The 27,599-nt window shown below is 37.2% G+C and overlaps 1 protein-coding gene across 1 annotated transcript in view; it reads right to left on the bottom strand.

Moving 5' to 3' along the window:
• SYNJ1 (synaptojanin 1) overlaps positions 1-24,945 on the bottom strand; it is a 2,168,218-nt gene extending 2,143,273 nt beyond the window's left edge. The window contains exons 1-2 of the mRNA XM_044071423.1: positions 24,721-24,945; positions 22,313-22,462 (exon numbers count right to left, since the gene is read on the bottom strand). Of these exons, the coding sequence (XP_043927358.1) occupies positions 22,313-22,436 (124 nt within the window). The 5' untranslated portion in view covers positions 22,437-22,462; positions 24,721-24,945. The remainder of the gene's footprint in view (positions 1-22,312; positions 22,463-24,720) is intronic.
• Between the last annotated feature and the right edge of the window lie 2,654 nt (positions 24,946-27,599).

The raw sequence follows: 27,599 nt of genomic DNA, 5'->3' as shown, positions 1-27,599 counted from the left end.
TGGAGTCCTTCTGTATCTTCAGAATAACCATGAATATTAGTGGAAAGGGTGGAAAAGAATACAGAAGCATTCCTGTCTAAGTTAAAGAAAATACATCTGTTTTCCAGGCCTTCTAGTGCGGAGTCCTGGAGCAGAATTTTGTCAAAAGTGATTACTGTGAGTGAATGAAGACTAACTGAGAAGTTTCCCACAACTGGATGAATTCATGGAAGCCACCCTGACACAGTTTTCATTCCTGAGGGTCTGCCCTGGTCCTGCTCAGCTTCTCTATAACACAGTTTTGTTCTGACAGTATGCAAGATACCAACAGAGCAAGATTATGCTGAAAAACTATACCCCATGCTATCATGACTAGTCTGCACAGAGGGTTAAGACCTGGTTCCCTCTTGCTTATGTACCACATCACTGTGGTGTTGTCCGTACACACTTTTACAGGTACCAATAACCATAGATGACTGACAGAGTTGAGAGTATTCATAAGTGCCAGCATCTCTTATGTTTTTATTCTGATCTGTCTTCTGTGATTCAAAGACCTTACACTTTGCTAAGCCAGCAGAGTCTGTGTGATAAAAGTCCAAGGTGCCTGTTGTGACAGACTGTGCTGGAGATGGAAGGTAGAATGGGAGACCTTAATTTGGACAAATTTGGCATCTCCAGCACAAAATCCTCTTTTCACAACCCCACCACCACCACCACCAAAGCCAGGGAATGTTAATGTTACGACCATACAGATTTCAGGTACCACTGAATTTTTCTCGTGGAATTTTGCAAGACGGATCATGAGACTCATGGAAGCCATGAGACCCAAAATCCTGTGGAAGAAAAGCTCTTTGAAGTGAGATGTCCAGGAGCCACATCAAGAAAACAATTCTGTTTGAAAGGTGGGCAAGTCCTTTGTATGTTCTCCTGGAACTCCAGGCTGTGTAGGAGATCCCTTACACTTTGAAAAAGGTTCTGAAAAGATAAGCAAGCCATCTAAATAATTAAAAATGTGGATACCTTGAAGTCTGCAGTAGGTTATCACAGGAGCTAGGCACTTTGTGAATACCCCAGTAGCTACAGCAAATGAGAACAAATTAAATCTGATAATATGATCCAGACACAGAAAACCTTAACAAATGTCTGAAAATGGGATCTATGGAAAAGTGATGATACACATACTATAGATCAATATTCACCAGAAAACTCAAATGGAAAATAAGGGGTAACAAGTTGTGAAGGGATACCATTTTGAACTTGGGCACTCTGACAAACTGGTTCTGAAAGGAAATTTCCAGAACTGGCCTCCAAGAATCTTCTTTCTTTGACAACAGAAACATTTTTTTTAGTAAACACTGATTACTTATATCACAAGTGATAATTCAGTAAAAGTGCATCAACAAGTTTAAGTTTACAAACATTATACTTCATATATATTGCTACATATCATATAACCTAAGCAACATTACATAAATTATTCAATTCCTTCCCCCTTTAACAACTCTTTATTAAACCATCACTTACGACATAGGCAATCGTACATTTTACAATCCACAGCAACACAATCCTAGCTGCAAACATTTTACATCACAAACCATACAAACACACTCCCAGTTGCAAACATCAATATATATTTTATATATATATATATATATATATATATATATATATATCTCAATACATATCACCTATAACCTACCCAATCATTTTCAGTCAAAAATTACATAGTTCATTTTAAGTCCTGCCTTCTTTTAAACCTCATTCCTCCCCTGTATGTATTGCTCCCAAAATTCCTACTTTTTCCTACGTAGACTGCTCCTACCCTATTCTAAAGATCTGAATTCTAGTTGTTTTATGTCTGTTACTATATATACACTACTTCTAGTATAGCTGGTTTAGATTTTGGATTTCCATTTTCTAGTAACTGCTTTTTTGGCAGCCACCATAATTAGACACAGCAAGGCCTTACCATGTCTAGGCAATTCTGATTCTGTATCACAGCTCAAAACAAATCATCTCCCTCGTCACACCAATATGCACCCAGCATCTCAGACAGTGCATTCTGCAGGGAATACTTAAAGTCTGCCAAACTCACTGCACTCCAAGAAAATATGTTTCCAATTACCCCTTTCTTCCCCGTCACACCTCCAACATTTGCTGTCTTCCTGAAGAAAAATTCTCTGGAGTCTAATGTACAAAAATATCTATGTAAACATTTCCTAGCAAAAATCCTAAATCTTCTAGATTTTGTTGCATATTTGGGAGGTATACATACATCATCCCATTGATACTTTGTGAATTGCTTAGCCAATCTCTCTTCCCAATCCTTTCAAACCTCCTCTGATTGACTCTTATAGTTATCATGCAATATGTTATATGCTCTACAAATTGTTTTTTTTTTTAATGGCAGCTTCTGTTCTAGATTCTACTAAAAACTCATTCAGTGCTGGTCTTCCATTTAGGGCAATCTCTAACCTGCAGTCCAAATAAATTCTTGGCATCTTCCCATGTTATCATCTTTCCCTCTCTAGTTATTTGTTCCCAATACCTTGGTTCCTTTTGCCAGTTTTCTCCAATAAATTCCAGCCCCCTCTTGCCTATTGTCTATATCCCTAATTGCAGTCATCCCTATTGTCAGAATCTCCTTTCTCCATTCCTGTGTTGGCTTAGTTCTTAGGACACTTTCTTTTTCATGGATATAACAATTCTGTATGATTATTGTTATTCTCCTTAAAGGCCTGCATCCAAAATCCTAGCCTCTCCTCGTTTCTTGAGCTTTCCCCCTGTTTCATCATCATCCCTTTCCACTTTGAATTATAGTTTTCTGCTTGTGCTATGTATAGGAGCATTACCTGTGTAGTTCTGAAATACCCCTTCAAATCAGGTAATCCCAATCAGTCCTGTTCTACTGGAAGAATTAGTTTATCCCACTTGACTCTTGCAGTCTTCCCCTCCCAGACAAAGTCCTTCACCTTTTTATTAATTCCTATCCACAACTTCTCCTCTGTTGATAAAAATATGCCTGACCTGTGTACAAGACTAATGGGACTAAAAACATTTTAGCTGCTTGTATATTACTATCCATAGAACAAAGCTTCCATTTTCTCAGTTTTTGTATTATCTTTTTATAGTCTCTTCCCACATATCTTTAGCTGCCACACCAGAATAATTTTTAATCCATACTCCTAAAACACTGCATTTTATTAAGTCCTCGTAAATATGGATAATGCTGAAACAATTCATATGTGGGTATATAATGTACCGCTATTGCCACTGTTTTAGATTAATTACTTTTGTATCCTGAAAAGATCTGAAATTGTCTCAAAATGTTCCGCAATACTGTAATGTCACTTTTGGGTTTTATCGGCTATAAAATATCATGTGCAAATACAGCCAGTTTTTCTTGACTACCACACTAATTGTATTTTCTTTGCCAGTGATTCTAAATATAATGCAACTAAACAAAGGGGAAAGAGGACACACCTGCCTGGTTCAGAGAGGACCCCACCCACTTCAAATTTCACTTCTGATCCCTCATATATCCTCCTAATCAATCTTACAACTTTTTCAATTAATGCAAATCCTTTCATTGCCCTGCTCATAAAGTCCCAGCTAACTCTGTCAAATGTTTTCTCCGCATCAAGACCCAACAACAATGGTATTTTCTTACATTCTGCTTCCCTCTAGATCATCAATGTTCTGTTAAAATTGTCAAATGTTTGCTTCGCATGCACAAAACCATACTGAACCATATCTATCAATTTTGGCATAACTTCTGAAATTCTTTTAGCCATTATACACATGAACACTTCATAATGATTGTTTAGTACCGGAATAGGCCTATATGAAGCTGGATCTGATGGATCCTTACCCTAGGTATCACAGCTATCATTGCTTTCTTCCAGGATGTTGGTACTTCTCCTCCTCTTAAAATACTGTTAAACAAAATCTTCCAGATCTTTATCAGTTTTTTTTCCCTCCTAGCTTTCAAAATTCCACAGGTATACCATCTACTGCTGGGGATTTTCATGTAGATTGGCTATACACCACAATTTTTATCTCATCTCCTCCTATCCTAACCGTTAGTAATTGAGCCTCATCTACCTCTAACCTTGCCATATTTAATTCTTCCATGAACATTTCTATTTGTGTCTTTTCCTGACATTTTTCTGTTTTATACAGACTTTCATAGAATTTCCAAAATATTTCTAATACTTTTACAGGATTTCTGGTTATCATCCCAGCTATAGGCTCCCTAAGCTTGGTGAAAGTCTTTTCTACTTTCTGTTGCAGAGTCATTATGCTAAAAGTTTTTGTGCTCTAGTGTTATCAAAAAACAGTTGCTTAACAGAAATCTTTCTAAACTTGTGTACATTACCGAGGTAATCCCTTATTTTCTGCTTAGCATTCTGCAGTTGATCCTCTCCTTGTTCTGTGAGAGTCCCCCTATTCTGCAATACTTTAAAATTTGTCAGTGCCTCTAAATAATTCTTATTACTTCTTAACCATAGCCCCCTTTCTTTTATTTCCACCCTATTTTTAAACTCCACCTTAATTTTGTCCCACTCCTTAGCTATATTTTCAGAAGTAATTTCTATCCTCTAGAATAGCTCCTGAATAATCTCCACTACCCATTCCTTAATTTCCTCTCTTTTCAACAGATAGGAAAGCACCAGTGCCCAGTGTCTTATTTTTAATTACCATGGGTTTTTATTTTAGTGCTTATTGACGCAAAATCTGAAATAGTTATTGGGTGGTTATCAAGACCTTCAAAATGTGAAATCTAAATTCTGTCTTACCTAGTCCAGTTTGTATATCTTAGAAAATATGTAAATTCACTCTGAACTCCTAGTACTGAATTCACATCTTCCAAGTCAAATATTTTGATAAATGTCTTCAAAAGTCTATCCTCCTTTGTTATACTTTCCCTTCTGGGCCCCCAGACACATCTTCTCTGCTGCAAATCAAATTCCAGTCCCCACCTATAAGTAATATTCCTTACTAAAAACTGATTATTTCTCCCAGAATTTTCTTAAGCTCCATTACAGCAGTTTCAAGTGGAATATAAATACATGCCAGTGTAATTCTCCTCCCTTGCCAGCAGCCCCCTTAGCACTACAAATCGGATATATTTTTTTATCCTCTTTTATCATTACTGGAACTCCTCTTGCAATTAATATAAATATTCCTCTTTTCCTTTGTCCCAGGTATTTGACTGAATAAGCATTCTGAAAATCCTTCTTTATCAAATTCACATGTTCAGTTCTTTCTAAAGTGTCTCCTGTAGCATAGCTATTTGCACTCTACATTTTCTATATAGTTCACAACTCATTTTTTATATTTATCTGTGAGACCATTGACGTTTAAAGACATTGCAGAAAGCATCACTCTATTAAAAAGTCATTATTCCCCACCTTTCACATACAACACCTTTTTTGTTAAAGGTCTAGTTCCAGCTTTTGTGTTACATGCATACACTGTTTGGTAGGCTGAACTTTTACACAGCTGTTTCTTATAACAATTTCAACCAATGTCACATCTTACAAAACTTTTTGTTTTATTGAAAGCCCTCAAACAAACATAAAAAGCACACCCCAATATCCCCTAAAACCTATTAAATTAATACTATCACACAAAACTATGTACATCTTCAATTTCTGAAGTTTTAAACTCCTAATAGGAACAAATGTCCCAAGCTGATATTGACACTCACAAACTTGAATTAACCTAAAAGAAAGGTTATCCATGCTAAGATGCATGGTACAGCCTGTGCTTCTATGAAGCGCCAACTGGTTTTGGCTCATCTTTATAGCTCTCCCAGCTGGGAAAACCCCTGAATGCTTTAAGAGAACATTATCTCCTAGCCAGTTTCTCTCCCCCCCCCCAGTCACTCACCACCAGACTGTAACCAATTTCTCTTTATCAGATTGTCTCCATGGAGATATGAGAACCAGACAGTCAATTTCCCTTTATCAAATGGTTTCCATGAAGACACAAAGACCAGATACAGAATTGCTACTAAGCATACATTCATTTGCTAGAAAAAAGTCTCATAACATTCAATATTCTTTTTCATTTAGTTCCTTTCTCTTAATCAAGTCACTCCCCATGCAAGAATGAGAAAAATCACATTATTTTTTTCTTTTTTGTCATGCTCTTTTAACCAGACTTTTTTTCATTGTAGTACCTACCTTTCTTAAAACTGAAGGGAAAGAGAAGGGAGAAAGAAGGGAAAAGAAAAGAACAGTAACATGTTTACAATCCCATTACACTAAAAATAACTGAGAAAACGTTACTTTATACCATGCAAAGAAAACCATACACCACAAAAATAGTACTGTTAAGAAGATATATATTTTTTTTACTTCCAGTTAACTCTCACCTCTGTTCCACTCCCCAAAGCATCTTTATGAACATTAATCTTCTTCTTTCAACTTTTTCCCGGTTAGGGGTTGTCACAGCAGATCACCTGTCAACTCTTGATTGGCAGTGGAGTTTTATGGTGTTGAGTTGCCAGCCTGGCACCCAACCTTCCACAGAAGGCACACACACAAACTCACACCTAGGGCCAATTTAGCATGTCCAATCCACCTACAGCATGTCTTTGCGATGTGGGAAGAAACCGGAGCACCCAGAGGAAACCCACGCAACCATGGGGAGGACATGGAGACTCTGCACAGAAGGCACCCCAGCTGAGGATCGAACTGGAGAACCTCTTGCTATGAGACGGCAACGCTAACTGCTGCACCACTGCGGCCGCCCATCTTTATGAACATTAATGATGTGAAGAAAATGAAAACACTGTCATCTGTGTTAACATGTCTGTCAAAAGATTTGTATATATTCTCAGATAAACTTGTATTTTATGCCAGCATGTCTAATTGTGAAAATGTAAATAAGTTTGTAAATGTTGAGAATTCCCCCGTTTATACAAAATGCTTAAATAATGTGACAATGTTACACTTCTAATTGCACAGGTTTGTGAGGGAGATTCTAAAGTACAAACTGTCTGTGGAGAATCAGTTGATTAGTAGGTGAAGTCATTAGAATGTTCATGGTTGCTATCTGATTATTTGAACAGCTGATTGACAGTAAAAATAACCTTTTTAAACAGCTATTTTTTTTAAATAAGTCAACTGCTGAGTAGTTAGTTGAAGAACAGCAGACAGTTACAGTGTTGTGCAGAAGATACCTAGAAAAAGGACTCACCAGAACTGTAAGCCTGTCTTTGCCTTGCTGATACATTTCAGATTAGATCAGGGATAGTATTCTCTAATTAGATTAAGAAAGTTTAGTTATTTTAGATAGAGTTTTTCTAAGATGATGGACTTCTGTCCTACAATTTAATTTTATATTTCCGGTGATTGAACTCTGGTGTTTACTGAAAATTATTGATTTACATTCTTGTAATCATTTTACTTATTTTTTTTTTAAGATGTTTTTCATTACTTTACACTGTGGCTGGAAAATCAGTGCATTCTTTAGAGTTTAGGGAGTGTTATACCTGTTTAAATGCCTGGCTGCTTCTGGTCACAACTATCATTTATTTTGATACTGATCACCCTTTGAAGGGTGTGTAGACCTGTCTGACTCTGGTGGCAGCATTACCATTTGTATTGGGGAGAGGACACAGCTGTTAATCTGTGTCAGGCTTCTCATAACTGTTATAGAGTGTGAGAGATTTAAACGTATTTTGAGTGTAAGTGAACCAGAGGTATTAGACTGGAACACACTGCTCTGAACTGTATAAGGAATTACATTTGGGGTGTACAGAGGTATACAGTCCAGTCCCAGGAAACAGAACATATTCTTATTGTGCTCTTAAGGGAAATTGTGGAATTTTACTCGTGTGCTCCATGCTCTGGTGTCTTTCTGTGACGCTCCCACACTGGAGTCAATAGTGAAGATTGAAGCTCCTTAATTACTGACCCAGGTTTTAAGTGGGGAACGTCACATTACTGTTGGCAGTCTGGTGGGATATTAGGGGGACATCACAAATGACATCAAGTAGGGCATATGCTTTAGAGTTCCCCATCCAACAAATTCTGAAAAAAGTCCATTACTTCCAGATTTTCTTGTTCTGTCATACATCACAAATATAAATTACACTGTAAAACTACATTAAGTTACTAGTTTTATTACTGTTCATCTCCCTCTCCCAAATACTGTTTCAGCTTCATTTCCAATGATTCTTAGTCAAATTTCATGTTCCCTTCCTTCTCTCCATTTTCTTTTCAAACATTGGAAAAGGTTTCACAGGTACAGTAGCTCAGTGGTCTTTATTATCAGAAGAACAAAAAGCATAATGGACAAACTTTTGTATTTCCTCCTTAGCATGTACTTCATCAAAAACTGATTCTCTCTCTCCAGGGAAGAATACCCTGAAGACAACTGGGTACGCCAGTTTGAATCTCACACCTGCATCTCAACATTCCTGAATAGTGAAATACATTTACTCCTCTTTCACCGGTTATACAGTGAGTAATCTTTCTCCACAAACACTGTGGTATCTCCAACTTTTAGTACTTTGTCCCTCGGCCACAGTTTTGTCAGAATCAACTCCTGTTGGTAGGATTGCATCTTTACTATTAAAGGTCTTGGTTGCTTTCTCATAGCCAGGTTTAGGGCATACACACCATGTGCCCCTTCAGCTAACAACTCCTGCTGTGAAAATACCATTCCAGTTGCTTAATGTGCTTTCATTAAATTAATGCAGTCTGTGCCTTCCATCTCTGGTATAGCTGAAAATCTCAGGTTTTCCCTACGTGTTCTGTCCTCTAACTGTATTATTTTTGAAACATCTCTTCCTGAGCAGTCTCATATTCAGCCAGACTTTTTTTTCATTTCAACCTCTCTGATTCTTGTAGCTTTATCATGGCACCTGAATATCCGTTTAAATCTTCTTCCATTTTACAGCCTTTTATTGTTTGTGTTGATATACTTCATCAGTGTTCTGTTTACTTTAATCAGGTCTGTGTGCAGCTGTCATATCTTCCTGCAGGTTACTGGAAGTAATGTCTGGAGGTTGCATTGTTTTTTTGCTGATCAGCTGCAGAATTTTCCATAGTTGGTATTTCTTCCTTACTTTTTGTAGCTAATTTTTCCAGGTGCTCTGTATTTCTTTTTTTCCTGGCATCCGGGCCATATACTCAATAGCCAATTACTGAAATTTACCCATAAACACAAAAGTCTACTGGCTTTCTCTGCTGAGTTTCTGTTTTCACACTGGGAGAGCTAGAATTAAGCTGTTACTCTATGTGCATTCATCTTGGAAGTCCAACTTGATCTTGATAGCCTCTTTTTTCTTCTGTAGGAATTACTGTGCTGAAACCTAAATGCTTTGAGTTGGACTACTTTTCCCACAAACAAGATAGAATGTTTTTTTTTTAATCAAGCAATTAACTGTTTTACCTTCTCCATGAGTAAATATGAGGTCAAAGTATTGAATAGCATTATTCTTTAAAGAGGATCAGACCAAACCCACTCACCAAATGTGACTTCCTGTTAGTTAGCATTCTAAAAAACATACCAGACAATTTACATACCATGCATCACTTGAGGACCATTTTCTCACTACTGCTTACTGGCACTTAAAAGTAATGACTTCCTGGATTTTTACTCAATGAGAATAACCCTGACTTTATCTGAAATTATGTTCTATAGAACTATCGGTAACAGATAGGCGTCACTGTATAGTTTCACAGACCCTACATCTGCATATTCTTTAAATCTTTTTTATCACTGACTTATGATACATTATTTCCACTCCAAAAAAGGTCAGATTTCAGGGGATTATGTCAGGGATAGGCAGAGACAATGTATCTTAGCTTAGTCGACTCAAACAATTCTGGGAAAGAATAAGAAATATAGCCACTAGCAAACTATCTCCAAAATGTGCAGCATCTACCAGAGCCAAATCATGGTCAAATGGGCCCTAGGCAGGGTAAAGGATAACCCCCCCCCCCCCCCCCAGCAATTCTAGTGTCTCCCTGTCTCTCTCTCAAATTGTACAGCACAAATGCTGACAGACATTTGCTAAATAAAACAATACAGTCTTACCAATGACAACAGACTTAGAATGAGCAACAGTGAACTTCTCTGTCCGCAACAGTGAACTTCTCTGTCCTTGAAATTCATATTCACTGAAACTCACATTCATAGAAAAAGCATCTGTCTGGTGGCAGAAGTTATACTTGGGCTGTTTTCAAACTGTGAGCCCCCTGCACACATTTTTTGTTCTTTAATTCACCTTCCTGATTGTATTGCATTATATTCCTTGATTCATACAGTGGCATTTGTTACAGTGTTTTAAATTTGTAGTGAAACAAAACGTTATGAAGCAATAATAACAAAAACACCCATTTCAGAACATTTCAACTATAAAAGGCCACAAACTGCTGTCATTACAACATATTAATATCATTCAACATGTATAATCTCTGCAGAGATAAAAGTCATCTGAATAATTCCATGTTAAAGAGAACTGTAACTAATGAACAAGCTGTTGTTGGCAAACAACTTTGCATTTCAGTGCATCTACAAATTCAGTGTCTGCTGCCTTTGAAGAAAAGATTGCCTATGTTACATTAAAAGAAATGGTGTGTGTCAGCAATAAGTCTACCTGGTCTGGGGAGAGAACTCACAACCTCCTGCAACAAAAGCAAGTATGCTACCTGTTGCATACCGGACACTAAAGAATACAACTATGACACTCTATGACTGAAATTTACAGACCAACTCTCAATGACTTACAAAAAAAGAGAAAGAAAGAAAATTAAAGGAGGCCTACAAGTTGGTGAGGAGGTTTAATTCGCTTGTTTGCCAATAATGAAGATCAGGGTTTGACTCTGAGCAAAGTCACTTAACTAGAAACACACCACACACACACACACACACACACACACACACACACACACACACACCAGATTTATTGTGTTGCCTGCTGTGCACTTATGGCTCAAAGTCCCTTACTGTATAAGTGATGGAAGTCAAGGTTTTACTTTTTCACTTATGGGAGATTTTTAACAAAGCCCAAGCCCCCCCCCCCCCCCCCAGCCCTAGGCAGCTTCCTCCGTTACTTAGTGCTGGGTCTGGCTTTGCCATCTACTTCATTTAACAACAAGCTAATAAACAACATTGAACAATGTTGTTTTCCCAGCTATCATCACAGTACGCATGTCCTAAAGTCCTGTGTCTCCTTCCACTACTCTGCATAAATGTCTGCATTTAAAAAGAAAGCAATAAACCACATTTCCAAAGTCTTTTAAATAAACTTGATTTCACCTATAAGCACACATTTCATACAATCTGCCCCAAGCTCCTAAAACTCAGTAGTTTTATTTTTAGTTCACCATTTTTTTTTACATTTACAGTCGTTCAACACAACTTTAAGCATGCATTGATTTATTCTATTCCCTCCCTTCCAATATAATTGACTTTTAACTATCACAAGTCTTTTTTTTCCACTGGCTAATATTCAAAAAAGAATAAATGACATTATCAAATTACACCTTAAACAGAAAAAAAAAGCATGGCTTTCACCCATATTGGGCAGTAACATGCTCCCTCACCGGGTACATTTTACAATATTATGAAAATGAGCTACTTACTAATGTTCTTTTTTCTAGACAAGAAGCATGATTTTGAGATACTGAACTATATCAAACTATCAAAAAATATATGTCCTCCTTTGGTGTAAAATGGTAAATTTATGATATGAAACTCTCGGTCAGAGAGAATATTTAGTTTAATGGCTCACAATACCCAAACAAAAATAAAGCTCTATATTCATGGAAGTCCCTCACGATTCAACATTTAGGCCCACTCTTATTCTTGTGGGTCCTTTTTTTTTTTCAGTTTCCTGTCTTGGGAATTTCCCTAACATAAATTGTCTTCTTTATCCAGAGATCATCACTATTACCAAAACAAGCAAAAATGTATAGACCCTCTCCAAGGCCCTGCAAGAGAATTTCAATGTACTATGAAACTGACTTAGGACAAATAAACAATAATATAGCAACCACTAATACAATGCTATTTGGTACCCATAAAAATCTTAAGAGTGCAATCAATATCAATCTAGGACTCCACTAGATTTTTCTTCCTAGCAACTACAGCTCAGACATATTTAGGAATCACATTTTACTCCCCACACAGAAATAACAGTCATCAAGCCACTGACTCAGAAAATGTTACTTATTAAATATCTAGCTTGCTCACATAGAAGCCAGATAAGCAGGGACACTTGATTTTTACTTTAAAAAAAAAAAATGAAATTCCATTTTCATGAAATAAAATCTGGGAAATACATACACAATTTTTAAATGTAATTTCCATTCATTACAGTGATCTCATTATAATTTTTGACTGCATCAAGATATACTGAATATTAAAACAGATTACAGCCGCAGAACACGCAATAATGTAAGCTGACAATATTAAAGATAATAAATTTGAGCAGAAATACATTTTGTGGTAAATTAATTCTCTGGCCAAAAATGCTAAATTCCATGAAACTCCTGTGTTTTTTCAATTATCAGACAGTCCAAATTTGGGATTTACCAGTATTCTTTCTGAGGATAAACGAAAATCTGTGTCCCTGCAGATAAGCTACAGCAGTCAATGCACTGCTGTTGTCATAGCTCTCAACCTTCCATCTCCAAAATGAGGAACACTCGCCTTCATAATGTGGAACAAATGGGCAAAATGTGGAACACATACTAATGACTTGCTAACAACTTCAACTAGGAAGGTCATAGGATGGTTAAATATGCTGGTTTTGCTTATAAAGAAGATCCTTTAATGAATTAATATGATTAATTTCTACTTACCATAGATTTAACTTAAAAAAATTCCTAACACTGAATGTGTGACAGATTCTTTCAATGTGGAACTTTGAGGAAGTTCAAGGAACATGAACTTTTTAAGACCCCAAATGAGGCACGTTCCTCGTAATCACACTTGAGAGGTATGGTTGTTGTTCAGGTTATAACATGCACCATCCATCCTTTCCATACTCCCTCCCCAAAAATCTGATCAAAAAAAACACAGAAAAGGAAATCTTCAGACTTGCTCTTCTGTCCAACAATAGAAAAAAAAATTCAAATGTCACTGACTGTCAGTGTCCGCTGTAGCCATTCCATTCTTAAATACCTTTATCTACCAAATCATTACAGAAAATGATGAACTTTTTATCCTGTTCCAGATCTCTAAAGAGATGCACCCCCCACACAAACTGAACCTCCCTTTTAGAACACAACTCCTGAAAAGATTACGCAAATTAATGCAAGATAAAATTCACGACAATGAAATCTCACCTAGAAAGTGAATACATATGCAACTGCTTCAGAGATGCCTTATAGAAAAACAGCATATTAGCCCATCTTCAGCATAGGAAAGCTGCAGCACCAAGCAAACAGCAGCCTAGGACAGGAATGGAATATAAAAGAACTTGAGCAAGAGGGAGTACATAAATATTTGGGAAGTGATGAAGGATCAACAATAAAACATGAATAAATGTAAATAAAAGTAAGTTAGTAACGAATATTTTAGAAAATTAAAATTAATACTGAAAACAGCCCTGACATTTAGCTATAAACTAATTTGTTCTTCCTGTTCTAACTTAGTTCTGGGGTGACTGACTGGCCGCAAAAGGTATTGGATCAGTTAGACAGGAAAACAGGAAAAATGCTTCATGCTTATCAAATGATTTATTAAAATCAGTGTATACCAAGATTATATATCGACATTCTGAAGGAGGTATGGGCCTCCTTGAAATTGATTACATATATAGATCTGCAGTCGTAGGATGGCATACATATCTGCTGACCTCACAAGATCCAAACATAGTGAAAGTTTTAAAACAGGAGGAGAACAAGTCTAAGATTACTTCCATGATTAGTTTAGCAGTGCATACTGGTGCCAAGCGGGAATGGAAATCAAATCAGAAGTAGAAAAAAAAATCAAGCAGCAACTAAATGTGCTAAAAACAAAAGAAAGAATATAAGTTGAAGGATCAATTGAAAAGGCAAGAAATGTGGAAAATGCATAAATATAATTGCAAGTGGAGAAAACTCCTGGAACAACCTCATGTCGATCAGGATCTAATGCAGGAATGGTTAAGGAGAGGTGAATTCAAGTCAAAAGATGAAAGGTTAACATTGGCAGCCCAGGACAATGGACTACGTAAATGCTGATTTACAAAGTCCATTGAACATGTTGGAGAAACAGACAAATGCAGGTTTTGTGAAACAGAATTGTAAACAGTTGCACATCATGTTGCTGGGTGCGATACACTAATGGCAGAAGGCCTATATACTGAAAGGCATAATAATGTGGCAAGACTGTTGCATTGGGGATTGTGCAAACATTACAACACTGGGTAGCTGAGAAGTATTGGAAACAACAGCCACAAAGCATTACAGAAAATGATGAACTTTTTATCACATGGGATCACACATTACCAACAATTCAAAAAATAGATGTGAGAAAACCAGACTTAGTAATTCATGCAAAGAAGATAAAAGTAGCACTGATCATCGAAATTGCTACACCCAGTGATTATAGTGACTTACATACAGACAAAGAGACAGACACAAAGTCATAAACTACCAGGACTTGCAGGCAGAAATTAGGGTAATATGGAAGAAGGATACCCAGACAGTTCCAACATTAGCTGGAGCAATGAGTCTCATAAAAAGAATTTACCATCATATTTAGATATGTTACCAATATATGTAACTGTATAAACTGCAGAAAGAGTCAATTCTGGGCACACTGCAGGTGTTGCGAAGAGCACTTCTGGCTAATATCAATCTCATGAACTTTAATCATACTTTGACTTAGGAATGGGGTCCACTCCTGTCAAGGTACTAAAAACCCAAAAGACTTGGGGAAAGTAGACAGAGTAAAACACCATATTAGCCTGTCTTCAGCATATACTTATACATGCTATAACTATATTACTCCAACTAGAAGCATTAGTGCAAACACTACAGATGTACTATAATGTACACAGCTTGCTTAACAACTTCAAACTACACGTGAACATATTTTTCTATTTCCATTTACACTTGTTGTACAGAAAAACTCTAGCATCTAGTCACTCTATTCTGCTTATGCAGATGACTATAAGCATTTGTAATTATAAGGCATAAACCAGATACAGTTTGTTCTTCTCAACTTTAAACATACTGAAAAAAGCTCAGCAACTAAGCAATATACTATTTTCAATATATATTACCTATGTGAATATATACTTTATTCCATACAGTATGCATGCTATGGCACTCTCATTGCTATATCCCTTTCCAAATTATACTTTGCAGAAGCTAATATTCCCATGGGGGTCACTACTTTACTCAATGTTAACGTATTGTGCGTACGTATAATGTAAAACTGCCGTATTTAATACAGTTACTGTGCATTAGTGAAGTTTACATTCTGCCGTATTCTGTATTATACGTTCATAGATGGTTACTAGGCTATCAGTCCAAGAGCCATTTAAACCTAGCCAATCTTACCCCAAGTTTACCAAAATATTGTGGACATATGTCAATACCCCAATGAATTTTATGAGTTACGATATAGGCTTATACACATCAAGCACTGTCTGTTTAAACAGCCTGGATAATGGCCTTAAATGTTTTTTGGAGCATTTCACTTACCCAGGTAACAAAAGTAAATATATACATCAATTCTACCTTTGTTTATTTACACCTTACACATTTTTTTATTCTATCTTGACAGGCCATGTGTATATAACACTGTACTTTATCTGCATCTAATCTGGTTTTCACAATGTACTGTATTCAGTTTGGTAATGTGCTTAGGTCAATCAATCAATGAACTTGTATCTCATTCTGGAGATTACAGTCTTAGAAGTTTCTGTTCCAAGACTGTTGAGGTCTTAGTTAAATCAAAGCGAATCTTCCTTGGAAATCTGCTCAATGTGAAGAACACATACTACAAAACTGGGGTATTAATGTTACAACATACATGCTTCTAGATAAGACACTAGGGTTGAAGACTTACAGTCACGATGCTGCTGTGGGTAGGTTCTAGACCCCCTCACATACTGGCAAATAATAAAACCATACAACAGAATATTGGTAAAGAAACAATGAAAATTTACCAGTCTGCTAAAATAGTCCATTGCAGAATCTGGAAGTTAAGTTGTTAGCTGAGCTAGCACATACCCAGTGAACCCCAAATCCTATTCAACAGTATACATTCTAAATGAAAAAGTAACAAATTCATAACATTTCAGGGTTATATAAGCCTTCTTTTCTGCAGCAACCTGAAAACCCAAAGGCATAAACTGGCAAAACTAGTTTGCTACTATTACAGGTTTTGTAATTATGTGAAAACTGCATTTGACTAAGAAAAGGGATCCGCTCCCTTCATATCTCTATTATAATTAATGCCACTGCTGGATTATATAAAAGTGCCAAAGGCAGAATCACGGATGCAATAACAGATAACTTACCATTATTAGAAAAAAATAATTCTCTGTAGTTTCATTAAATCCCTCCAGATATTCTAATATTAAGAGTACAGCAACAATAAGAAATCATATAATTTGTGTGGAAATGTGGAACTAGTACATGTTATCAGAATTTTTTTTTAATTTTTCTTTTCTTTTTCCTAGAATCTTACTCAATCCTTAGTCCTGACAATGGTCTTTACCTACTGCTCATTAATCCTCTCCACTGACTTTGTGACTCATCCCCTTCCCCAGGGATGCATTTGCCAATATTCTTCTTTAAGGGGCCAATAGGGGTGGGATAAAAGGCAAGCAGACATAAGGACCCATCAATTGCAGGCAGCCTAGATTTTTCAAGTGCATGCTAGGATCCAGTGATGCTGTAGTGGGCTCTAAGGTAGAAGAATGAAAACATGTCAGCTGCACAAAGAATGACTGCCAACCATTTTCCTGTGAGAACCAAGGACTCCACAGTCATCATGCAGAAATTCACCCCTTTACACCCAAATGTAATAGATTTACAGCACCCTAGGGCAACGGCAAACCCCACACAACAGCAACCACATTCAATGGCAGGAACTTTGCCAAGGATTACCGGAAGACCACTCTGTCTTTGTGTAACTATCCACAAACCATTACAGCGCATCAGTTGAGAGAGTACAAATGTGCATCCTACCACTGGCATGCCTCTACACAGGAAGACTGTAACATATCCAAAACCACTTGACAGGGACAATTATCTAGTCTTCACTACAGCACAAACCAGTAGTGGATTATTCCACCCCAAGACATCCCCTGGCCTAGCCTCCTGCACCTAGATTACTGCTTCAATAAGCCAACACTAAATAGCTGTATTATAGTAAAAAGGAGTCCTGACACACATCACCAATTAGTAGGAGTTATAACAGACAGCAATATGTCTATGAAGTACATTTCAATACTATTACATTGAGTAGTATACTGTTACTGCTAGAACTTGGAAGATACATATACAATCTGAAGTTGTTCTTCAAACCAAATGTTACTGCGCAAAAAAAAAACACATTCTGCTGCCTTATCACCATACCCTCACAAGTACCAAGGAAACTCTAGCAGGGTTATCAGTACTGGTGTAGCAGAAATAAATGAACTATGTTGTTGTGTCTTTCGGCTTTTCCCGGTTAGGGGTCACCACAGCGGAACTCCAGTCCGCTAATGATTGGCAGTAGATTTTTACGTGCTGAGTTGCCAGCTCTGACGCACAACCTTCAACGAAGGTACGCCCATTCACGCATGTCTCCACACAGAAGATGCTCTAGCTGAGAATCGAACAGGACGTCTTACTGTGAGGCAACAGTGCTACCGCTGCGCCACCACCGCAGTGTAAATAAATAAATGAACTATGTAACAACCGTTATACAAGTAACATGTCTTCAGAAACCTATAACTTTACCAGCCAATCAGATAGCACAGAGAAACAAAGAAATATCAATACACTACAAGTAAGTTATTCTGTAACTCTTATGGAACCGTCTGTGCTGTATTAAAACATTATCAGAAAACTGTATTCTACTGAATAAGAGAGCAGCAATGTATTCTGGATACAATAACACATCTACCACAATATGCTGGGAACAATGGCATTTGAAAGTTTTGAAATGGAATATGCAGGTTTATACACAGATACATTTTTCACTCTTCTGCATCAAATGGTTTTTAAGAGGCAATAAAAAATGAAATGTAAAAAAGAACATTTGTCAAACAATGTGCAAAATGTTCTGTCTGCTGCAAAACACTAAAATATAGTAGAAATAAAAGGCATACTGGTAAAGTACCCAAAAAAGCCAACACTTATACAAAATGTTCAGCTCCATATTTTGCATCATTTAAGATATTTGCATTTTGTCACTTCTCTCATTACAGTCTATAATAAAATGAAAGGAAAAGATCACAGTTGTACAAACAAGTGACACTGAATTTAAATAAAAAATTCTTCTAAAACGCAAAAGCACAAATCCTCAACATTATTATGTAAACACAATAAAGACACAGAAAGGGAAACATTTCACCCTACAAAGGAAATTAGTTGCGATTCTATCCCACCAAAACCATGAGTAATAAGCAGCCACAAAAAACACTACTAATCCCAGACACCCCTGCTCATAAAACAAACAAAAACGTAGTTCAGCTACTGTGCATAAAAGACTTATTTGAAACGTAGCTCTTTTCCATTTCACTGAGGTATTGTGGCATAACTGTTTATACAGCAAGCAAAGCAGTTTCAGTTATCATACCTAATATTAAATTTTAAATGTATTCCAAAAGAAAGAGAAAAGTATGTGTTGAGATACAGGCTGTGTTTTATTAAAAACAAAAATAAGTCAAAAAGATTAAGATAACTGTAAAGACTCATTATGAAGACCATTTTAAACGACTTCTTAATGGACCCCTAATTTTGCCATAAGTAGGATATTGAAAGAAAAGTGATGATTTTATAATAAAAACAAGTGTCTCTGATTTTAGGTTTGTATTCCTGATTACAAAATGTATAAATGAGGGGATATAGACGTCCTTCTATACAAGCCAATGGAGTGATATGTAAATTAATCTCATAATTTAATTGCATTTTTCTTTTGTGAAGCAATTCACCTGGGTTGTGCCTGTAAAAGTTTAAGTCAAATCAGGGCAAGATTCTAATTAATAAGCATAAAAAAATAAGAGAGATTGACTTCTTAATTTTATAAAGTTACCAGTAGGTGGATTGGACACTCTAAACTGGTCACAGATGTGAGTGTGAGGTGTGGAGGAACTACTGCATCACGGCTAGCCACCCAGCAGCATAAACCATGGCTCTAAATCGCTTAGTGATACCCTGACCTCATGTGTAAAAAGGGGCTGTGGATAGATGGATTTATCTGAAAGTACCTGTCCAGTATCCACATCCAGCATTATTTGCTGGTGCATCCAAACCTTGCAATGCTCACCAATTTACACATAAAATTAGACAACAGATAAAAAACAGTTACTGTGGCACAGATATCAGGCCTCAACAATGAGATGAAGCAAATCTTTAAAAAAGAGCTATAATAAAATATGTACAGGTTTTAAAAGTGAAGGCCATACTGTGGCAACAGCAGTGACTTTCAATACTCCACTTAGCTAAACTTATCCAAAGGAGGAGGGAGAAAAACAAAGTGTCAAGAGTTTAAGATACCCCTGTAAAATATCTATTTACAGCTTGATGATCTACCTAAAAAGCTCATTTTCCCTCATAACTGATAAGATGCAAATTGTATTTAATTTGTGGTATAAAGCTGACTTGGCATATGCATACTTAAATTCCTTCACAAGTTGTGATCAGAAAACCTATTCGGGAAAGTTGCTCTACGCATTTCCCACCCTCCCAATGAGAACAAAAAATGATTCCACACACTGTCCTGAGCCATAATCCTCTTCAAATTTGCAACTGTGCTCTCATGTACCTGTTCTCAGTGAAGGTATACTTTTCAACTCTGATTTCCCCAAGACATTTAAATGCTCATGCATATGCTCTCTGTCTCTTTCTCTCTCTCTCTCTCTCTCTCATCTCTTTTGGGTTCTTTTCACAAAATGTCTGATGTGAACTCACTAATAGTTCATAGATGGGCAATAAAAGTACCTCCACCGTGTCTTTGAATTTTCACCAGACGAGAGCAGTATTCCACAAATGAAGACACTATTCTAGATGGGGTGTAGTCAATACAGGAATAAAATCTTCTCCAGCCTGTTAGTTATGTCTCATACTACACACCATATTATACACCAGACTCTTTATTGCTTTCTCACAATACCCGCTTGGTTTCACAGCACAAATATATATATAAACTACTGCCAGGTAATCTATGTTTGACTCTGATCTTACTTCCCAACAATGTACTTCTTTCTAGGTTTTTATTCCCCCAGATATATTACTCTGAATTCTTCATACTGAATCAAGACTATTTGTCAGAAGTAGCAAAGGTCCCTCGCAGACATATGTGGTAAAATAAATTGTGCCTACAAACATGTCATACTTGTGCGTGTGTGTATGTATGTGTGTATATAAAAGACACACAGTCAACAAAAGAAAAACAGCACATTGCAGGGGGCAAAAGATGACACCCCATACCTTGACTATGTTAATTGCAAGTTGTTTCAGTGCCTGAGAAATTAAATCAGTCTTTCAAATTTGCACAATTAGTCTCAAAGTGCTGGCATTCAAATTTACCAGTCCGTCTCTAACCCTTTCCCTGTATTTTGCATATCAACCTGGTTAAAAACCTTTGTGCCAGGTGCAAAAATAATTATATTCAGTCTTCTATGTTAGTGGGTCCCCTGAAAATAGTAAACCCTTTATTTAATGTACAAATAAAGTCTGTGACAGCTGATCTAAACTCAGAATATCTAAATACAAGTGACTAAAACAGAACTGATCCAGTCACTTCATCTAAACTAATCACCCCCACACCCTCTAACTTTTACATAACAACTCCATACTCCATGGTTGCAAAAGAATCAAAGAAAGGGAAAAATACAAAGTGCATCACCAGCTCACACAATCCAGCACAGTCTGGTAAAGCAAACTGCATTACTCCTTATCAGTCTAAGAAAACTAATATCACTGATTCACAAAATCATAAGCTACCCTAACTATCAGATTTGTATCTGGTGGTTTGTACTGAAGACTATTGTTAGATAAACTGATTTACATCAATTTTTTTAGACTTCCTACATTTAGATGACATGACAGATCACCTGAAGGTAGCACATTATATGTGTGTGTGTGTGTATATATATATATATATATATATATATATATATATATATATATATATATATATATATATATATATATATATACATACATACATATTGTATGTGTGTGGGCATACACACTCTGAACTTAAGAACTTTATCAAAGTAAGCACTTTTATCTTCCAATTCAACATTTTTTTCAGATTAAATAGGTATTTACAAAACATCACAATTTACGACCCACAATTAAAATCACACGTAAAGAAACAAGCAACATTTTATATCAGTTTACAATCCTTAAAAAATCTGTTCCTCAACATTAAGTATTAAAGAAACACAATTTTAAAAATAAAACTGATGAACAGTTAAATGCACAATAGTGTGTTAAAATCTTAATGATCTTGATCCAAGCACAGGTCTGAAGCTAATTACTTCATTTAACACTTGTGGGCAATATCAGTTAAAAAGTAGCATCCACTGCATCTCTTTTCTGTCTAATAAAAGCTCTAAATCACTCCTATCAACCATATTTACACTCATACAAACAGCATACATTTCTTAAAGTTGCTACAAATTACTGTGTTTACACACAGTACTCTAAGCATTTTACTAAATGCATAAATATGGTGTTTAATTTGCTTTGTCTCTCTTCTACATAAAATTATGGACACATTAGTCATATGACAACATGCACAAAAAATTGTATTATGGTGTTCATCTCAACCAAATGTTTTACCAAAAACATAATAAATAGTACACAGAATATGTCTACTGTTTCACTACTTCAGAAAGTGCAATAATAAAGTCAATTCACCTCCATGTATCCCGCTGGGTAGAAAAGTAGCTACTAGGAGAGGGGGCTCACCAAAAGCTACTAACAAAAATCACACTGCAATTGAATTAACCATCTCTGTTAACAGCAGTGCATATTTGAGAGAGAATACATATTTTGTAAAATACTATCTCAAAATTGCTATTTTTCAGCAGCAACATATTTGTGCTCTACCAGAATCAGTTTTGTAAATAATATATATTATTAGTATAAACATCTGCAAAATGAACTATAACAGTGAAAAACAAAATCATGAACTAACTTACAGAGAACAGCTACTGCACCAGACTCGAATAGCAGACATTCCTCTCTGTTTCTGGTTTCCACTATGACACTGTAGGGAGGAGGATCTAGTTTGTGATAAATGCGATATCCTTTACTGAAAGCCATGTTTTGTTTTATGGAAAGTTACCACCCTGTGTGGAGAAGAACAAGGTTTCAGATTGGGCTGATGCCACACTAGAATATCCATAAAGTTAAAACACGCATATCAAACAGCTCTATGCATGTTACCCTGACAGCACAAAAAAAAAAAAAAAAAAAACACAGCAGCAACTAAAACCAGGAGAAGAAATAAGAACATTTGCAGCAAATTATAACAGTAGGTAAAACATTCAGGACCTTGTTGTGTTCACTCCCAAGCCTGTTCCTTTTTTGGTGTGGGTGTGCTTTTGTTTTTTCTTATATTCATAATCTGAATCAGCAGCAGAGTTAAACTGTGTGTAACTGTCAGGCTACTTCCTTACCACTTAAGTACTAAACACTTTCACTTCTGTTTACTTAGTTCAAACATATAAGGTACTAAAAAATAATCAGATGCATACCGGTATTTTACTCCACTATGCCAGCACAAAGTTTACATGCAGAACAGCTTAATCAGGGTATAGCTTTCAACCTCCTCTCTCTAGAATGTGGAACAATGCCTCTAATAACATGGAGCAAATGGCAAGATGTGGAAAACTCATTATCAATTTTAATTAGGAACAGGGAGGGTGGCCTAATGGTTAAGGTGTTTGCCTTACAAACACAAGGTGCAAGGTTCAAATCTCCCAAGGGATAATTGGCTAGGCTTAAAATGGCTCGCAAGGGCAGTTAGCCTAGTACTAGAAAAGTAGTAGTAGTACCGGTATATTACTCCACTATGCCAGCACAAAGTTTACATGCAGAACAGCTTAATCAGGGTATAGCTTTCAACCTCCTGTCTCTAGAATGTGGAACAATGCCTCTAATAACATGGAGCAAATGGCAAGATGTGGAAAACTCATTATCAATTTTAATTAGGAACAGGGAGGGTGGCCTAATTGTTAAGGTGTTTGCCTTACAAACACAAGGTGCAGGGTTCAAGTCTCCCAAGGGATAATTGGCTAGGCTTAAAATGGCTTGCAAGGGCAGTTAGCCTAGTACTGATCTATGAATCTATACCTCTCAACCTCTTAGAACAAGAAATCTGGACTAAGCCATAACAATTGGGGGGACAAAGGCCCAAAAATATGGCCAATTTTTAAATACTGGTCTTACAAACTTAGAAAGTAGATAGAAGAAGAGGTTTTGCATTAGCATGCCTTTTTGAAGGGTGTGAAGTCTGAAACTCAAATGGCTGTCATTTTCTAACTTAAATCTTCAATGTTTGCTAGAAAAACACAGTTTTATGAAAAATGGTCAAAAATATGAAGCAAAAAATGGCCATTCTGCTAAAATCTGTACAGTTGAGATATGTAAGGAAGCTCACTTCACGGTTAAACACTGCTACGTGAAGAAGTGATACGATTCAGTTTTATTTAACAAGTTGTTGGGATAAGCCGATAGAATTCAGTACTATTTAGCACACATATTTGTTTTAAAATCTTAATGAATGTGTGACAAACCCTTTCAATGTCTGTGTGGACCATAAACATTTTTTAAAACAAGGTACGTGTTGCGAGATATATCCGGATGCGTCTTAGTTTATACCTATAATAAATGCAGAAAAGTATTACAGTTTGTTTAATGAATTTATGTAAAAACTGGAAATACATATTACTATTTTACTAAAATCGCAATTAACATAGAACTCATGTTATTTATCGTTGCGATATTTGATATAACAGAACATATGCACCATACTACTGCAAAGGGAAGGCTGCATCTTAATGGTAAGAACAGCTTTACAGCAACTATGCCTGGTATTGTAATCCGGAAACCAGAAACAGCAAAATCTGGCAATTATCATGCCTTCAAAGTTGTATCTTTATTTATCAGCCTAGATTTGCGGTTTCAATTTGCATATCTGTGTCTCATAGCAATTCACACCTGTCAATAACACCAAAAGATGCATGCATGCTAGAAAAACAGAAGGAACGATGTGGAAGAGATGAGGTTTCTAAATGAAGTACGGCCATATACAGATGCTTCTCCCCAAGACGAAAGTGAACAAACGAAACACACCTTTCAGAAGGCTTTGGTACACTCTTTCGGATCCTCTCTTCCAGACCACTATTACAATACCTGCTACAGACTTACTTGACGCCGGGCCTCTCCTAACCTTAGCTTTTGCCTTTCCCACCCACCTGATTAAACTGACAGCCACTGTCAAACCTCCATCACTAGTATTCTATGCAGAAAGGAACAACGAAAGAACCAAGCTCAGGAAATGCATTTTTCTGATCAATTACGCTGCCATCACAGTTTCCGCTACCTGTCAAGATAATCTCACAGCAACACATCTGGTATCAACTCAACTCTCTGTTTACGTCGGTGACAGTCTCCAACCTCTGCACTGCAAAGCATACCTATAAGCGCGACCTCAGTCCTACCGGTATACGAAGACGTCATTTCCTAGTCACTAAAGAATGTGTACTTCCGTATTTGTTCTCAGTGTGGTCTTCGAAGCTTATCTGTCATCGTCCAGAAGTCATTGACTGTTTTTTTTAAAGATAATGGAGCAAGCGTTAGTTCAGTTTCTGTAAGAATCAACAGCTGTAGCTGACATTACACTGTTAGTTTATTAATAATGTTATTTTTTGTGGATCATTGCCATTCGGGAAATTATTTTGTAGTGGTGCCATCTAATATTATTTTTTTTTCTGTGAATTAAAAACTGTTTCCATTAGTACAAAGAGTAAGAGAGCGTTTCAGTTGTTTTAATCTTTATTTATTAACAGGGCCTGAGGGTGTGGGTACGGGCAAGGCGTAAATGGCCACAATACTTAGTTGCCTGCTATGAATCTCAGAAACCTTGAAAAGTACAGTTGTGTACACTTACCATAAATGTAGATGTTCGAGTGTATTCACTGTTGCAGTCATTACATTTGGGTAATCTGCTGGCAGGTTGCCCTCAGTCGGCCTGATTAACAAAATCTTGGGTCCCGCGTCGTTGCTGTCCCTTCTTCCATGACGTCAGGTCGTCAGAGGTATAAAACATGCAGCCGACACCATTACATCAGTTTTTCTTGCCCCATATGTCTGGTGCCCCCCAAATGGGGAGCAAAATATATATATATATATATATATATATATATATATGTATGTAATTTAAAACACAAAAAATATACCTCCAAACAAAAGCAAATACCAAAAAGGCTTTTAAGCATAGTAAAAGAAAGGAGAGGTATAGTAAGAGAAAAACAGGGCTGGTGTGTGGGTAACCAAGACTGCAACAGTGAATACACTACAACTGTAACTGTTCTTTGTGTTTCGCTGTTGCAGTCATTACATTTGGGTAGATTCCCAAAGCTATGGTTGGGAGGATGGATTTATACAGCATTAGGAGCAGCTATAAGGCTCTGCAGGACAGCAGTGGCAAAGCCAGCTCTGGATTTAGAGAAGAGAGGTAAATGGTAATGTTTGGTGAACGTATGAACTGAACTCCAGGTTGCAGCTTCTAGAATGTCTCTGGTAGGAACCCCCTCTGAGAAAGGCTGCAGAAGTAGATGCAGCCCTGGTGGAAAGAGATCTGATCCCCTTGGGGATAGGTTTACCATGGTGCGTATAGCAGAAACTAATACAATGGCTTATCCATTTGGAAATAGTCTGCTTTGAAATAGCCTTTCCCTCTGCCCTTGCAGCAAATGCCACAATAGTTGTTCAGATTTTCTTAGAGCTTTTGTCCTGTTTAAGTAGAATCTAAGTTGTCTGTGTGCATCCAATGAATGCAGAATCCGCTCACCCTTGTTCTGTGGATTGGGAAAGAAAGTTGGCAGATGAATGGTCTGATTAAGAGCCACACTGGATACCACTTTAGGCATGAAAGATGGATTTGTCCTGAGAGACACCCTGTCCTCATGAAAAATAATGAAAGGCTCCACTACCATAATAGCCTGTAATTCTGAAATCTTTCTAGCTAAAGTGACTGCTAAAAGGAAAGCTGTTTTCCAGGAGAGAAATTTTAGGTCTGCAGTAGCAGCTGGCTCAAAGGAGGGAGAGTGAGTTTTTCCAAAACAAAATTGAGGTCCCATGCAGGGGTTGGTGCTCTCCTGGGTGGTCTTAAATTTTTGGCCCCTCTGAGATACTGCTTTAGCAGAGGATGAGAGAAGAAGGGAGGTTCTGTGTTGTAATGAGTTGAAATGGCAGAGGCATGGATTTTTATGGAAGAAAAAGATAGGCCCTTGTGAAGCATCTCAGTTAAATATTGCAGAATCAAAGTTTGGAGCTGAGTGTGGAGAATTTGGTAGTTCTGCTGAGACAGTAGGTAAGGTGCCAGGGAGGAAAGTGTGACACATTGTGCAGGAGTGGGTACCAGTGTTGGCGAGGTCAGTCTGGAGCAATCAGAATCATTTTTGGTTTGTCCTGTCTGACTTTTAGTAGAACTTTGGAGAGCAGAGGCAGAGGGGGAAAAAGCATAGACTGATAGGTTTTTCCAGCTGAATGACAGAGCATCCACTTTCCAAGCTTTTTTGTGATGAATACTTGCACAGAATTTGTCCAACTGATAGTTCTGGGGTGAGGCAAAAAGATCTATGTCTGGACTCCCCCATTTGCGTGTCAACATGTCGAAAACTTGTGGTTCCAGTTTCCATTTGTGTGGGTCCATAAGATTTCTGCTTAGTTCGTCTGCCAGAGTAATTAGCTTTCCTGGCAGGAATTGAGCTTGTAGTTGTATTTGGCAGGTCAAAGCCGTGTTCCACAATGCCATGGCTAGCCTGCAAAGGGGGTAGGAATGTGTACCCCCCTGCTTGTTTATGTACCACATAACTGTGGTGTTGTCTGTCTTTATCATTAGTTGTCCTGGATGAAGGTAGCCCTTGAAGGCTGTCAGTGCATTCTGTACAGCTAGCATCTCTTTCTGATTGATATGTAGGTGCATTTGATTTGGGCTCCGTTTGCCCTGAATGCACTTTCCTGCCAGATGAGCCCCCCAAGCATAGTCTTATGCGTCTGTAGTTAGGGTTTGGGCGGCAGGGGGTGGAGTGAATGGCAGTCCCTTGTTTTGGTGGCAGTCCTCTGCCCACCATAAGAACTCTAGTTGCAGGCAAGGTGTAATAGGAATCAGTGTTTCCAGGCTGTGACAATGTTGACTCCATAAACTTTTTAAGTACCACTGAAGTTTCCTCATATGCAGTCTTGCATATGGAATTA

The sequence above is a fragment of the Protopterus annectens genome, chromosome 5.part0 (genome assembly GCF_019279795.1).
Source record: "Protopterus annectens isolate FY-2018-M chromosome 5.part0, PAN1.0, whole genome shotgun sequence".
NCBI classification, from domain to species: domain Eukaryota; kingdom Metazoa; phylum Chordata; order Ceratodontiformes; family Protopteridae; genus Protopterus; species Protopterus annectens.
This window is presented reverse-complemented; position numbering and strand designations above follow the sequence as displayed.